General features: G+C 39.6%; 1 protein-coding gene across 3 annotated transcripts in view; it reads right to left on the minus strand.

The window, feature by feature from the left end:
* sfswap (splicing factor SWAP) overlaps window positions 1-14,633 on the minus strand; it is a 54,593-nt gene that overhangs the window by 30,065 nt on the left and 9,895 nt on the right. For all 3 annotated transcript variants that reach the window (XM_034095590.2, XM_034095591.2, XM_034095592.2), the window contains 9 exons: window positions 13,965-14,187; window positions 13,766-13,863; window positions 13,010-13,172; window positions 9,153-9,399; window positions 8,713-8,865; window positions 8,434-8,527; window positions 2,257-2,317; window positions 1,474-1,577; window positions 1,243-1,372 (listed from right to left, as the gene is read on the minus strand). In XM_034095590.2, coding sequence (XP_033951481.1) covers window positions 1,243-1,372; window positions 1,474-1,577; window positions 2,257-2,317; window positions 8,434-8,527; window positions 8,713-8,865; window positions 9,153-9,399; window positions 13,010-13,172; window positions 13,766-13,863; window positions 13,965-14,187 — 1,273 coding nt within the window. The remainder of the gene's footprint in view (window positions 1-1,242; window positions 1,373-1,473; window positions 1,578-2,256; window positions 2,318-8,433; window positions 8,528-8,712; window positions 8,866-9,152; window positions 9,400-13,009; window positions 13,173-13,765; window positions 13,864-13,964; window positions 14,188-14,633) is intronic.

Consider the following 14,633-nt stretch of genomic DNA (forward strand, 5'->3'; position numbering starts at 1 on the left):
CGAAAAAAGGTATTGGCTCTTGCCGCTCGTTTTCTTTGACAGATTGAAAAAATGTATGCTTAGAATATAAATGTATATTTAAGCTGCTCTGTGATCATTCAAAGAGGCACGCAGACGTAGGCAAAGCTGTCAAAGTTTGTTTGACGTTAAACTACGGCAATTGCATCTTTTTTTTCTTCTTAAAAGTGTAGCAAGAAGCAATGAATCAACTTCAAGTACAATAGCTTCTGGCTTCTAGTAAAAAAAAACGTATTACTTCTGAAATTAATAGCCATACATTACAATACATAAATATTTCAGAGATGGGACTGTAACCTTGAAAATAAAATTGGCAACATGCATATAAGTAAAATGTGTTTTTAGTCCTTTATGCTGGAGCTTTTTGTGAAAAGGGTTAACTGAGCAAGCGGGGGTCTTATTATATCAGCGGAGATAGATTTGTTTCTATATTTAAATGCTATATGTTCTATAAAAACCCTGATAATGGCAACAGAATGTAAACCATGTGCAGAAAAACAATGCTTTTATGCCTTCTGACATAATATGTCAAGTGTTTCTGAGTGCAAAGTCACTGATGCATTACTTTCGGTTAGTAAAGACTGCGGAAAGCCAGTGTGAGATATTCTACAAGCATACGGAACAAAAGAGAGACAAAAATAGAGCAAATGCATCTCCATTAGGGCCTTGGAGAGATATACGACTTGTTTGCTGTACCACACTGCTCGTGTCTTACTGCAGGCTACACCCTGTTGAGAGAATTCATAATTCAGACTCAATGGATTTATTCATCTCCACACTTCCCCTCTTGCTTTTCCTGCAAAATCCAACGCTCCCAGAAAGCAACAGAATGCCAGTGGGTGTAATGAAGATGTCTTGTAAGCACCTGTACTTATATGCTGACGCAGATAATTTAAATCTAGCACACACAAATTCAATAGAGGAAAAGAATGACCTGTGTCATATCCAACTGCAGATGCCTAATCAACATTCTGTCAATCAGACGGGCATAATGAGGCCGACTGAAGGCACAAACTGAGATACAGGGAAATAAGAGTGGAAATGTTGTCGGACTAAATTTGAAACATGTGTTGGCAATTCACAAAGTCAAGCAATTATTATTCATTGATGTTTTATCCTGTGTTGCCTGATAGCCGGGGAATAAACGGTACGGAGGACGAAGCAGTGCAGGATTCGTATATTTTTAACAAGGGTTTTTTATCGTTTTCGCAAACATCTTTTTACCTTGTTTGGCCTCCAGCTCCTCCAAACTGAGGGAGGGTCTCTTCTCTTCTGGTGCACTCATTGAAGCAATCACTTTTTCAAACATTTCCGTCCCACCCATGACATCTTTCAGACCCTGCTCCTCCAGTAACTGTAGGAAAAACAGATCATTTTAATTGATAATGCAGGTTCATACAAAATGTATTTTTTCAAGGTTCCATTTTCTATCCATATTGAAAAGACCAAACTGACCTTGTCCTCATCCGAGTCGTCGTCCAATCGGACTCTGTTCTTCTCCAGCGGCAGCATGTCATTCTCCTTTGCTCTGATGGCAAAACAGATTGGGGCAAAGGAGGCTGGGATGGCACAGAGAGAAACAAGCAGACATCTTAATTAGAGACCAAAGGGGGTTAGAAGAGTACATATTGTTAACAAGTAGACATGCGCACCGTGGCCTTTGACAAAGTCAGATCAAAATGCAAAATGAATTGACCAAAGCAATTAGGCTACTTGACAATGATAAATACAAACACAGGTTCAGGACATGGAAGAAAGGGAGAGTCTGGGAGAAGGATTAAGAGAGGGATGGACAGAGAATATGGAAACATAGGAAAGAGAAGAAGAGGAACCAAAGAAGAGTGTCACAAGACAAGACACACAGACGGAAACCAACCGAACAGGATGAAGGCGGACAGGCGAAATAAAAGTGAGAGTTTAAACTAAGCTAATGAGTCTGCTGTAGGAGAGATGAAAGAGAAGACAATGTGCCTCATTCCATACAGAAATAACCTTAATATAGGACTTAGATACTTATTGTGGGAGGCAGGATAGTTTACTTGTGCACTACTCTGAAGAATACTTTTCTTCGTGACCTGCTGTGTGCCTCACAGGCAGCTGTAGCGTGAACACCCACATATGAGTAAATATGTGCTCAAATGTACACGTATTTACCCCGAGGCTTTGCATCTGTTTACTGAACAAATCAGCAAAGTAAGAGGAAGTAAAAGTGGCACTGTGTTCTTTTTCGTGTTCTACCTTTTGTCAGCTTGGAGTCCTGGGTGTTGGACTTATCATCGTCCTCATCTGCTGCCTCACTCTGGATGAAGAAAGAGAGGAGAAATACAGAAAGATAAGATAATATACACCGTACACCGTATCCATTTAAAGTAAACACTTTTCACAAGTAACATTTCTTCATATCAGAAAACTTGATGGTATGTTTCAAGTTGTTCATGATGCAATAGGAGTTTGACAAGAGACAGATGGTGCTGAAAATTAGATTCCACGGCTGTCCTTCATTTTAACCGTTGGATGTACAGCAGTAAAATGTGCTAAAGAGTTGGAATGGGGAAAGTAAAACAAAAAAGAACATCCAGGATGTCCATCTGCCTGTCGTAACACAAACCCATGGAGTAAAAGATGCTTTATTTTAGAACATCACTGGCAGATGGATTTGAAAAGTTTCCAATCAAACTAAAGCTGTGGCATTCAAGCATTGTAATCACTCCTCTGCCACATTTTAAAGCTAAAGCACTTGCAGTTTACACCTCCAAAGTTGTCTCGCCGCCGCTAAAGTAAGTGTTTCTGTGGAGGAGACAACAGCAACTGTGGAGAAAACAGACATCTGGCTGTGATTAATGGAGGTTTTTCAGTGCTTTTAGCATCTCTATAGTGGAAGCTGTGCAGAATAGAAAAGGTCAGTAGACCATTAATAGCATCAGAAGACACTTTAGAGTCAATCCAAGCTTTTAATGTTACAAATGAGGTGTTACTACTGTCTGGGAAGTAAGAAAAAAAGCAGACAGGGAAATGATCAACTTTTGTTGTACAGCTTTTGTACAGGGCCCACATTTTGTCCTCTTTGAATGGTTGTTTTAGGTTGGCTGTGCAGCACCTGACTGACAATACACATCAATGTGCACTCCTCTCACACCTGACTGGAAAAAACACCCTTTACTTGAATGCCATTTCCATTTAAAGCCAATGTGAGGGAAAGAAATATATATAATTCAACACATTGCCACATTTAGGCAAGATGTGCTGCATACAGACAGGATCTTGTTTGAAAACGATGGGAACAACTAAAATAATGAGCAGTACAAGACTGTAATTTAACAAAATATTAATCTTCTAAAGCAAGTTACGTTATAGTCAGCAGCTGTAGTAACTGTATATGTTTTATTCATGTTTAAAATAAATGGTGTATTTGTACGCATTGCAACAGTACACTTCTTTATTGCAAACTGGATGAAGATTGCTGAAAGACGGAAAGATGTTTGTATGCGTAATGTGACATATGTGATTATTAATGTAAGGGAAACGTCTGTGTAGCAGCAATGCAGTGGGAGTCACCGACTCAGGAAAGAGACACGAGAAGAGCAGGAGCTTTGATGTCAAACACTGATGGTTTATATTTGGAGCTTCGGCCGGAGGATTCACATCACAAGTCCAGGGGCCAGAGGTTCTGACTTCACGGTAGAGTTGCCACGTCAAATCTGGAGCGCCTCTCTCTCGTCAGCCCATTTAACTGGTTTCGCAGAGAGTAATCAACATATTTGAGAAGATAGCCTAAACAGTTGGGAACACTGAGTTACTTGCGTCTGACACTTATGGCCTCGAAGATTTCACACCTTGGAGTCCACAAACACCGAGAAGGAAGTGTCAGTGTACCCACAACAATAAACCATCTGTGACCTAGGGTTGCCCGGTCGTAGAATGGGAACAACAACATTATGGCTGAAGCAGCCTATCTCCTTAAAGGAGATAACAGACGTCAGGGTTGGTCATGCACGTCATATCTAGGAGTCTAGGACAATTATTTCCCTAACAATTAATGTATACAATAGGGCTGCTCAATTAATCGTATTTTAATCACGATTACGATTATGGCTTGCAACGATTACGAAAACAACGTAATCGAAATAAAACGATAATTTTTTTTTCAATTATTATTACTTTTTTGTTTTGGGTTTTTCAGTTGAATTATACTTAAAGTTCAGGGTAATCAACTGTTAAAAACATACTGTTCACATTTTTTTTTATCCAATAAATGGATGTTTTCAAAGTCAATGAATAATCACATTTAATAATCGCAATTACAATTATTGACCCAAATAATCGAGATTATGATTTTTGCCATAATCGAGCAGCCCTAGTATACAAGCCTGCTTCTTTATGGTATCAAAGGTTAAATCATGTAAACATGCTTTAACAGCTACAGGTAGAGGGGTTGAGAGGGTTGCAACAAGTCATGTGACCATAAAAAGAATGCCATTATTTCAGTGAATGGTGCTGTATACATCTGTTCAGGATTCATTTATTGCAGTATTAATATGTTCTTTTTATTCGTTTTTACTCTTTGCTTTTGAATACTATTTAGACGAAGAATAAGTTAGCTTCAACCCGCTCAAATTGGCTCTCTAATATCCCACTGTAGGATCCATCCCTCTTCACAGAGCCTTTATGGAACCTATTGATATAGAAACCCTCTGGAGTAACACCTGTGCTCTCAGCATCCATCCCAAATATAAACCGCTAATGGAATAAAAAGGGAAAAAGTGGTGATGAGGACAATGCCTCATGAGGAATATGTTGCCATGTTTGAAGAACGCTTCAAAGGAAGCTTCCTACTATGCAGCGGTCATTGAAAAGAGCTTTCAACAGTCAAAGCACTTTACCGAGGTCCTGGAGAATATAAATCCTACAAAAACACTGTAAAATCAAAAGGTCACAGGGGAAGACGCAGAAAGAAACTCACTCTAAGCCAATCAGAAAAGACCTCTCCACACCTTTAACTTGGAAGTTATTTACAAAATGGATCAGGAATGAGACTTAAACCCGGAAATGAGTTAGCATTTTAACCCTTTCTGGTTCCTTGATCTCAAAGGCAATGTTTCTTTTTGAATGTATCTTTGGTTAGATGTCTGAAATAAGGTATGTTGTTAATACAAAATAACAAGATTTTATCATTTTCTTCTATATTAAATAAGTCAGTAAACTCCCACACTTAAATAAATGTGAATGTCTGAAACTTCAAGTGTCATAAAAACACAGGTGGTTACAAACAATGAGACTACTAAACGTCTTCGAGTTGTGACGTCATTTTCAGCCTAAAGCTTGCCATTTACTTCTGGTGACTGCATTTATGCTTCAACTATCATAACAAGTGGTGTTAGTGATCCTCCTGAATAAAATGTGTAAGTATCATAAACGTGTTTACGGCATTATTCCAAAATCAAATACAAAAATTTAAAGTTTAAAGTTGAAAGAGTATGTTGATGTGTCTACAATGCAGCAGTTACCCCAAATCCTGCTGAAGTTTGCTTGGACTGATTTCAGTCCTTTCTTGCTTTTCATTAACTACCAAACAATAAATAAAAGCAGTGACGGACAGCAGCGATATCTGCATCCCATTACCCACGGCACAAATCACAAACAGGAGGCAGCTTCCTTGATGGAGAAACCAGGCAGCGGCTTGTTGGAGCAGCCGGAGCTGTTAATGGGCCTCACTCCTCTGACAAGCTAATAGATTTGATCCGTCAGAAGACAAATGTGCTCCTCATAAAACTTTTTTGCTTACTTCTCACTTTCTCCTCCGACTCAACAAACCTTGAATTTAAGCCAGCATACATTGGCATAACAATAAAAGAAACAACTATTCATCTATAACCCACGCACTATTTGGCTGCTCAAATCACATTTATTCCTTATTCTGGGGGATGATGGTGGCGTGGGAGAGCCTGTATAAACTGTTGAACACTCTGAATAAGATTGTCACAAAAGCCGGAACATTCTGGTAAATAAAAGTTTTCTCTCAGTAAGTAAACTTAGAATGAATTCAAATGCATGTATCTACAACCAACAGCCAACTGTGAAGATTAGAGGTAAACCGCCATTCATCTATTCAGTTTCTTAAAAGGATCTACATTATAGGAAATTGTAAAACCCAACTATAACCCAGTTTATTTATCTGAATAAATAACCTTGAGATTGGCTTGAAACTTCAAAATGAACTCCATTTAAACAAATGATAAACAACTCAGATTTCTGGTGAATATGCTTCGATATGCATAGTCCATTCATCTTCTGAGGTGTCATGATATCAGATTCGAAAGGGCCCTTGGCGAACTGTACTGTACTCATCACTAGTATGGAGAAATATGATGTATCTCGTCCTTGCGTCTATACATAAATTAAATGAGTTGCCCTTGGGTAGAGTTGTTTTGAAGCTACCAAAGAGGCTTTGATGTTCGAAAAGTTAAGGAATACGAGGCTTCAGCAGTCACTATAAGTCAAATAAAGTTGGGATCATTCAAAGTTACTGAATTTATGTAAGAAAATAAATCTTATTTGTGTTACTATCCTTCCAATACTGTATTGAAAAACAAGAGGGATTTTTTCAGACAGTAAATTGATTTGACTAAGAGGATACAAAGATAAGAAAGCTGATCATTGTGTGCAAAATCCTCTATCACCATACGCTAAGCCTGTATGGGGCTCTGCTTTAAACATTACAAGTACAACAAGGGACCACTGATGCTGTACGCAACCTAAAAAGGGAGAGAAATACATCTGAAGATTCTGCATCATTGGATTTCAGTTGTTATGGACATTATAGACAGCATGTGTAGTACTTTTGCAGCACTGGCCTTGCTGAATAAGTACAATTGAAAAGTCTGCACATGGGCAGTCAACCGATTAATTTGTTTAAAAAATAAGGTGATGCAGCAATCTGCAATTCGATTCAATAATATTGCAGAATCAACAGAGACAAATTGAAATGGCAGAATGTTGAGCCTCAAAGGTCTTGATAGTTGCAAAGAGGGCTGGATGACAAGTTTAAACTACATTTTTGTTTTAAATACACATCCGGTTAAAATCCTTCTTGTTCTCTGTATCCCTCTCATCCGTCATTTCAATATGTTATTCCTCTAATTTTACCATGACAGGTCCTAGCTTATCAGCAACAAAAAGCAGCTAATTTCAAGGTTGAGTGTAAGTGAGGTGAACGCTGAAACCACATTTTCCCAGGTCTAAACAATGGCTGCAAATGCTGTTCAACATAATTACATACAGGGGTGGGGAAGAGTGAGGTTGATGACAGCGGGCAAATGGGAGAACATTGTTTTTACTACGTGTGAAGGTCATCTGCGAGATTCATCTGCTAATACCGAACATCCACTGAGCAATGCAATTGAGACCATATAGTCAGGGGTGCACATAACTTTCTCAGTGAGGTACTCCGATGAGTACCTGGAGTCAGTGTTTGGTACTCCAACTTCTGGCTCCACTCAAAGTTATGTGATGAAGCCCTCTGTATCGCGAACGTCAACGGGAGGGGAGGGCAGGGGTGCTAGTGGAGTAGGCTACTTCAGGAAAGTCGACCGGGGCTAGTGGAGTACTTCGTGACCACCGCCTTCTGGAAAAGCTTCACAAGTACGTCGGTACGCAAATTCGCTTTGTGACACAAGAGACGGTACGCATTTCAGATTGTTGCCGCGCATGCGTAACAGTTATGTGCACCCCTGCATATAGTAAAGAAATGAGAGTATAGAACATTGCATTAAGATAACATAAATATATGATGATTATTTCCAAAAATGTCTGTCAAATATGTTATGAATTAAGCAAATAACACTACAAATCCTTCAATTTGGTTTATATGGTTGTCAGTGGCAGTTTCTTGTTCTTTATTTCTCTTATAGAAGACTATTTAGGGATGCTAATTAAATGTTGGATGTCAATTGTTTAAATTGTTACAGCTGTTTATTTTTTGCCATTCTATTTCAAGTCTGTTTGTTATTTAATGTGAAACTCTTCATGCTGGTTTCTCTGCCAAGACTCTCATGTAACAGATATTTTGCATCTAAATATTATAATGAAAACATTTAAATATAATTACCCTGACATTTCTTACTGAACATTTACTTAGCCCACTTTTAAAAACTCCTCTTCAACAATATCCATGACACTAATGTTGTTACTAATGTGATACTTGGCAAGCTTTAACAAGCTATTAAGGGTTTAACGTAGGAGGTTTTGATCACTCATATGAGCTGTGATAAAGCATTGGCAGGATGCTCACCAAGTGTAAAACAGTTTCTACTTATGGTGTCAAGATGGGGACAGGAATAGTAAGTAAAGTTGGAGGGGGGCCACACACACACACACACACACACACACACACACACACACACACACACACAGTTATACCTCTGGAGCGCTTCTTCCTTCCCTATGCATGAAGTAATTCTTCTTAAACTCGTAATAGGGGTTGTACTGATTCCAAGGCTGCAGAAAGTCAAACCTACAGTAGACAGAGGGAAGAACACATACTTTATCAAATGATTGGTGAGCACTTACTGTATAGAAGATAAGCCAATGGACGATGAAGAGCTTTCTACAATATCTAAAGTAAAGTTACTGATAAGAGTTTCAAAAAACTGAGATGTGACCTGAGCAACAGATTTATTTCTGGTGAGAAACACTTACCGTGGATCATTCTTGGCACGGACACCGGCCTCGAACTTAACACCGTTCCTAGCCACGTATTCGGCCAGCTTGTCTATGACTGGCTGGGAGTCGGGTGGTGGGGGGATGATGGCTTGTGGCGCTGGTGTGGAAACTTGAGCTTCAGGTTTAGAACTGTTTATGGGCAAATTAAAGATGTTGAAAGAAAAAAAGTCATTTCAATGTCATTTAAGTAACTGATTAATCATACCCTATGCATAGAACAAACACTAAATAAAGCTTTTTAGTTAAAAATGTAAATTAGCTCATTAGAAATCAGTTTCTGTCTTGATCAGGAGCTCCAAATAAATTAATGTATTAATACATGATCGGGACTAATTTCAAAAGCACTAACTATTCCATTTGAATGTCACTAAAACGAAAGAAACTGGTATTCCTCAGGGATGTGTATTAGTTCCTACCTGATTTCTGGTACAACAGCAGCAGCAGAGCTGGGGACCTGAGAGGGGGCTGTAGCAGGTGGTGCCATTGCGACACTTACAGGAGGCGTGGGGGTAGTTCCCAGATTAGGCAAAGCCTCCGAAGACGTAGGGGGAGCCATGACAGCTGAGGGTATACTGTTATAGTAGGAGCTGGCATCTATCCCCGGGGGAGGCGGGGCCAGACAGAACGTTCCGTCAGGGAGCATGTAGTACCCATAGTACATTGCTGCAGTTTTGAATGTAAAGAAAAAGAGAAGTATCATGTAGAGTGACCTTTCGAAAATTGAAATTGTGCGTAATCCATGTGGACACAAACTGCATTATATAGTGCTACAGCTAGGGGTGTAACGGTATCCGTATTCGTCCCGTACCGTCGCGGTTCGGACGTCACGGTTCAGCACATGCAGTCACACGGCGAATACGCCTTTTTTTTTACGAGTGGGAAAAAAGTCTGTCACTCAGGGCAGTATTACACTATTTATAATCCAGGGGGCGGTATTGCGCCTAAAAGCCAGCCGCCCGTAAATAACAAAATGAAGAACAAGAACAAAACACAACAAAACGAACACAATACATGAAGAAGAAAAGTTAGTAGCTACGGCGAGTTCACACAACACACAGGAGCTAGAAGACCCACCTGCTTCTTTTAAATCAGGTGTGTGGGAACATTTCGGGTTCCCTGTGGACTACAACAATGATGGGGTGCGAGTTGTGGATCGGACGAGGACGGTGTATCGGCGTTGTTCGACAGCGGTGCGGTATGCTAGTGGTAACACGTCAAACATGCTCAATCACATCCGAGTCAGTCTCAGTCCCCAGCGAGAGGGTTTTCTCGACGGCAGGTGACATAGTTACCGCCAACAGATCTGCCCTCACGACTGACAACGTAGACAAACTCGTCTTTTTGAAGAAAAAGCTTGAGTAAAGCTTGAGTACCTTTATTTAGGCATAATGGCCTCACACACTCACAAGTTAATTACACATGTTAGACATTGCTTCTAAAAAGGTACAGATTTTATTTTTGTTTTATATTTATCATTGTATTTATTTTATATTTTGACATCAGGAGATGTTATACAGTTCTGTATTGCCTTTTATTGATTGTGATTGAAACACTTTCTTATTATTTATTTTAATATTTTCAAGACATTCTTTTTAGTTGTACAGCTTATTTAACCTTTTAGTTTGACATCAGCCATTATCAATAATATGGCCATCTGAGTGTGTGTGTTACTGTTTGTGGTTTGTTTTTAACTGTGTAATACAGTTAATGATTACAAATGTTAGAGTTCCTTATTTTCATACCAAAACTTGCACTACTGTTAAAAATAAATAACAGCAAAAAAAATTATGCATTTGGCACTTTTTTTTTACTTTTCCTTGTTGTACCGAACCCGTACCGAACCGTGACCCCCAAACCGAGGTATGAACCGAACCGTGACTTCTGTGAACCGTTACACCCCTAGCTACAGTCATTCAATACATACAAGATTTGAAAGGATCATATGTTTTGTTTTTGTTGAGAGTGTCACAGTTGTCTTTAAACTCTACGGTGATCTCAACACTAATAGTTTTGGTGAGGTGTAATGCTCTATTGTGTAGGATGTTTCTCTGTATGGTTGAAAACTGCAGGGCAACTGTTATTTGTGTTCACAAAGAGTAAAAGGGTGATTTACTGATTCATTTCAGAGGCTTTCCATTATTGCCATCTATTTCAACCTTGGAGAAAAACATCCACCGGTCAGGGAAAAGACATCGGCAATTGGAAATAGAAACTGTCAAAACTGTCTCGTTTAGTAAGCCCATAAATAACCAAATGCCACATTTGGGCTCAGTCATGGTGATGAAATAATATTTTCATGGCAAGAAAAGTTGGAAATAGATCATAGCCTTTTAGGAACGCGGAGACATTTCCCTTATGAGGTGGACCCCCAAACCCTTGAATGATCTCTTTGTTTTTCTCAATATACATGCACACTATTTGTAAATCTAATGTGGTTGTTGTGATCAAACATCAAGAGATTAGAGGTGTGGAAGTGTTTATTATATGGTTGTGAAGTGCCTTCAGTTGTTCTTGTGTGTGTTGTATCTGTTTTACATACGCTGTCCTGTTCGCTGTCGAAGTAGGTTTCTATGTTAAGTTGAATATGTGTGTTGCAGGAATGTATTTAAATCAGCGGAGGTGAGAGAATATAAATCAAGGTGTGACCTGTGTGTGAAAGGGTCATGTCTCATATCAGTTAGCATTACAGAGACTCTTTATTGAAAAGAGACAGGGCATGAGGAAGGGGGGCAATACAGGGACAGGGACACCATGAATCGTCAGTGTCAAAGTGGGAACAGTGTGATATTAACACATTAGTCACTGAGCTGGTTGACATTAATGACACATGCAATTTCCGCCGGTCAGGAAAAATAAAACGACAGCAGAAGCTTTCATTTACAAACTTGACGGGTGTTACAGTTGGGATGAAGACGTAAGATGTGGAAGGTTAAAAAATAAATATAGTTTAATGGTCGGTCAGATAAATAGATGGTCAGATCGATGGATGATCTGCGGATAAGACATATTTCATAGATTGACTTTAATGTGAAAGTTGGAGACGCTGTTATTGTGAGGTCTTTAGCATGCTTATATCCATCAGTGTCCGTGGGAGAGATGTAATACACTAAATGAAGGCAGGCAATCCAATACAAAAGAGGTAATGGAGCAGCTTATTATCCACGCCCTGTATTACCATCATGATAAAAAATGTTTCGAAAGGACAAGAGGAGGCTTTCTCATTGCATCAAGTGCGGCATAGCTACATGCATGGGCAGATTAGCAGCCCCCGTATTGAGCAATAATGCATATTAACGACACTAAGCAACGAGGTCATTCACAAGCAATTTGTTAACAGTCTTATTTCTTTAGCAAAGATCAGATCAAAGGAGGCCCTACACAAATATCTCAGGGGTGAATAAATGGCATTAATGGAGAAGTTAACACTTTAGAAGGGGCCGATGATCGTGGGTTTATTCAAGCAGCCGTTTCAGGGGAGGATGGAGTCATACATAAATGTGTTGAAGTGGAAGCCTGATAAATAACGTGAAGAGGGGCTGGATATGACTCATCATGGATGGGTTCACATATGGCCTTGCAAACAGAACGTAGTACATTTCGCATTTGATGGTTATGTCTTTCATTCTAGAAATGATAACGTGGCATACAGGGACTTTTCTGTGTGGGAAGAATAAAAGGCATTCCATTGGCCTGTTATTCATATTGATACGAGTTTTGCCTCATGATAATGCAATTACTAGTTCTGTGTTTAAGGGTCTTACTATTACAATTCAGTTCAGGATCTTGGGTTTATATCTTTCATGTAATATGAATACATTTAAATTAAAAAGAAAACAAAAACACTGTTGAATACTTAATTCACTATGTTTAGATCCCCTTTTAGCCGGTTATGAAACCTTTCTCATGCTGTGGCAAAATGATAATCTGGCACACACCAAAACAAGTCCTTCCCTGTTCACCTCTATGCTCGATAGAACTTCGCTGCCAGATGTTGAAAATGCCTTGGCATCGATTAAAGACTGTGGTCAGCATTTAGTAGTGGGGAGCTGTATTGATCAACCAGCAGTGGCAGAACACGAGCATCAATAAATGTTCAAATAGGGAAAGCCAAATGCCGTTTTCTGTAGTCAAAAGTACGCTCAGCCAAAATGCAGCTTTAATTTGCACAAACAAGAGCAAAACAACAAAAAAGGATCAAAGAAAGTATACCAGGCCCAACGTGATCACAATTAGATCATTTAAAGACTAAAACAAAGAAAACCTATGTACTCACGGTCAGCAGTGTACTGCGCTGGTGCGCTGGGAGCAACTGGTTCTGGCACTTCCTCTGGTTTGGTCTCAACCACCGGTACCACCGGTTCTGTGCCATTCCTTTCCAGTCGGGTTTTTCTGACAAGTTCTGCCAGAGGATGGTCTGGGTCCATTACATGTAGAGGCTGGAAGAAGAAGAGTAAGGGAAGATTCAAACAGTCTATCTCACGTTATGTTAAGAGTCACTTCACACAACATGAGATAAGATCAGTAATCATTTAAATGTCTCTAAACTCATAACATATTAACTGCAGTGCAGTATATACAGAATGTAGCAGTTAACCCAGTAATATATGAACTGTGAATCCTTAGTAGAAAATGAGAAGCTGATTTGAAAATAGAAAGCCTTCTTGATGGGAGGCAACTATCAGACAGCTTGCTATTAAAAAGGAGCTCATTATGTTTCTTTCAAAAGACATACTTCCATTCTTGCTGCTCTGGTGAAGACTAATGGCTGTGCTGGCAAGGCACATGAAAGAACTAACAAAAACACTTAACAGCATGAAGACAGGGAAACAGAATAGTTATTAGAGAATGTAGTAATGGGCATGTGAAGTACTAAAAGCATGTTCATGTAATTGAAATGGCAGGCAGGCAGTGGTGGCCTTCCAGTTAAGAAAGCCTACATTAAGAGGAGAAAAAAGATAAATATGATGATTTAAACTTTATCCAACAGGTAAAGCTCCACACTGGGTGGCCTACATTCTATTTATATTACCTTCACAAGCTCCTCCAGGCGAGAGCACCTTTTAGGGGCGAACAGGCTGGGATGGAGGTAACTGCCATCCCCATCATCATCTGAATCAGAGTTGGAATCTACAGTGAGGAATGCAAGAGAGAAAGTAATGAGCACACGGGGTGTAGGCACTTTTTCTGACACCTCCAGATGGTTTCAGTGACTGCGTTGTGTAACTCGCCCTGCGACTGCTCCTGCTTCTTGGAGGGGAAGTTGTATCGGCCTTCCTTCATGGCTCGCAGGATGTGTCTGTAATACGGGTTGAGGTAATGGTCGAAGCGGAGAAAGTCAAACTGGGAGTTACCAGACTGCTTGGCCTTCAGGACTATTTCAAACTGAGCCCCCTGCTGAGATACAAAGTTAGCAGTCCTCTCGATGATGTTATGGGTCTTGATGGTTGCAGGCTAGGAAGAAAAAGGCAGAGAATTAGCACAAGTGTTAAACTGACATCTATATATGTCAGTTTATATGATCATTTTTCATCTGTAGAAGCTCATTACCAAAAGTGAAAAATAAGCAAGCGTACCACACATAAGCGTGAGAGAACCAGACAACTGCATATAACATTAGGATGCATGGCACAGTGTATAAATGGCTTCTTTAAACCAAGGACACAAGCCATTTTGGCTCTGAGGCATTTCCATGCCAGGCACTCTTATGTTCATCGTGCCGACATTCATTCTTAAAATACATAAGAGGTGGAAATCAGCGGAACAAGAAATAGTCCATTATTCATTCATTATTGTCCCCCTTCTGTGCTTTTAATGATTAATCATTGTCATTACCTAGAGAGTGCAGAGAAGTGCCGCAATTTTAAAACAAGAACACACATATCTCATGATGAAAGTCA

This window comes from Pseudochaenichthys georgianus, chromosome 12 (genome assembly GCF_902827115.2).
Source record: "Pseudochaenichthys georgianus chromosome 12, fPseGeo1.2, whole genome shotgun sequence".
Taxonomy (NCBI): domain Eukaryota; kingdom Metazoa; phylum Chordata; class Actinopteri; order Perciformes; family Channichthyidae; genus Pseudochaenichthys; species Pseudochaenichthys georgianus.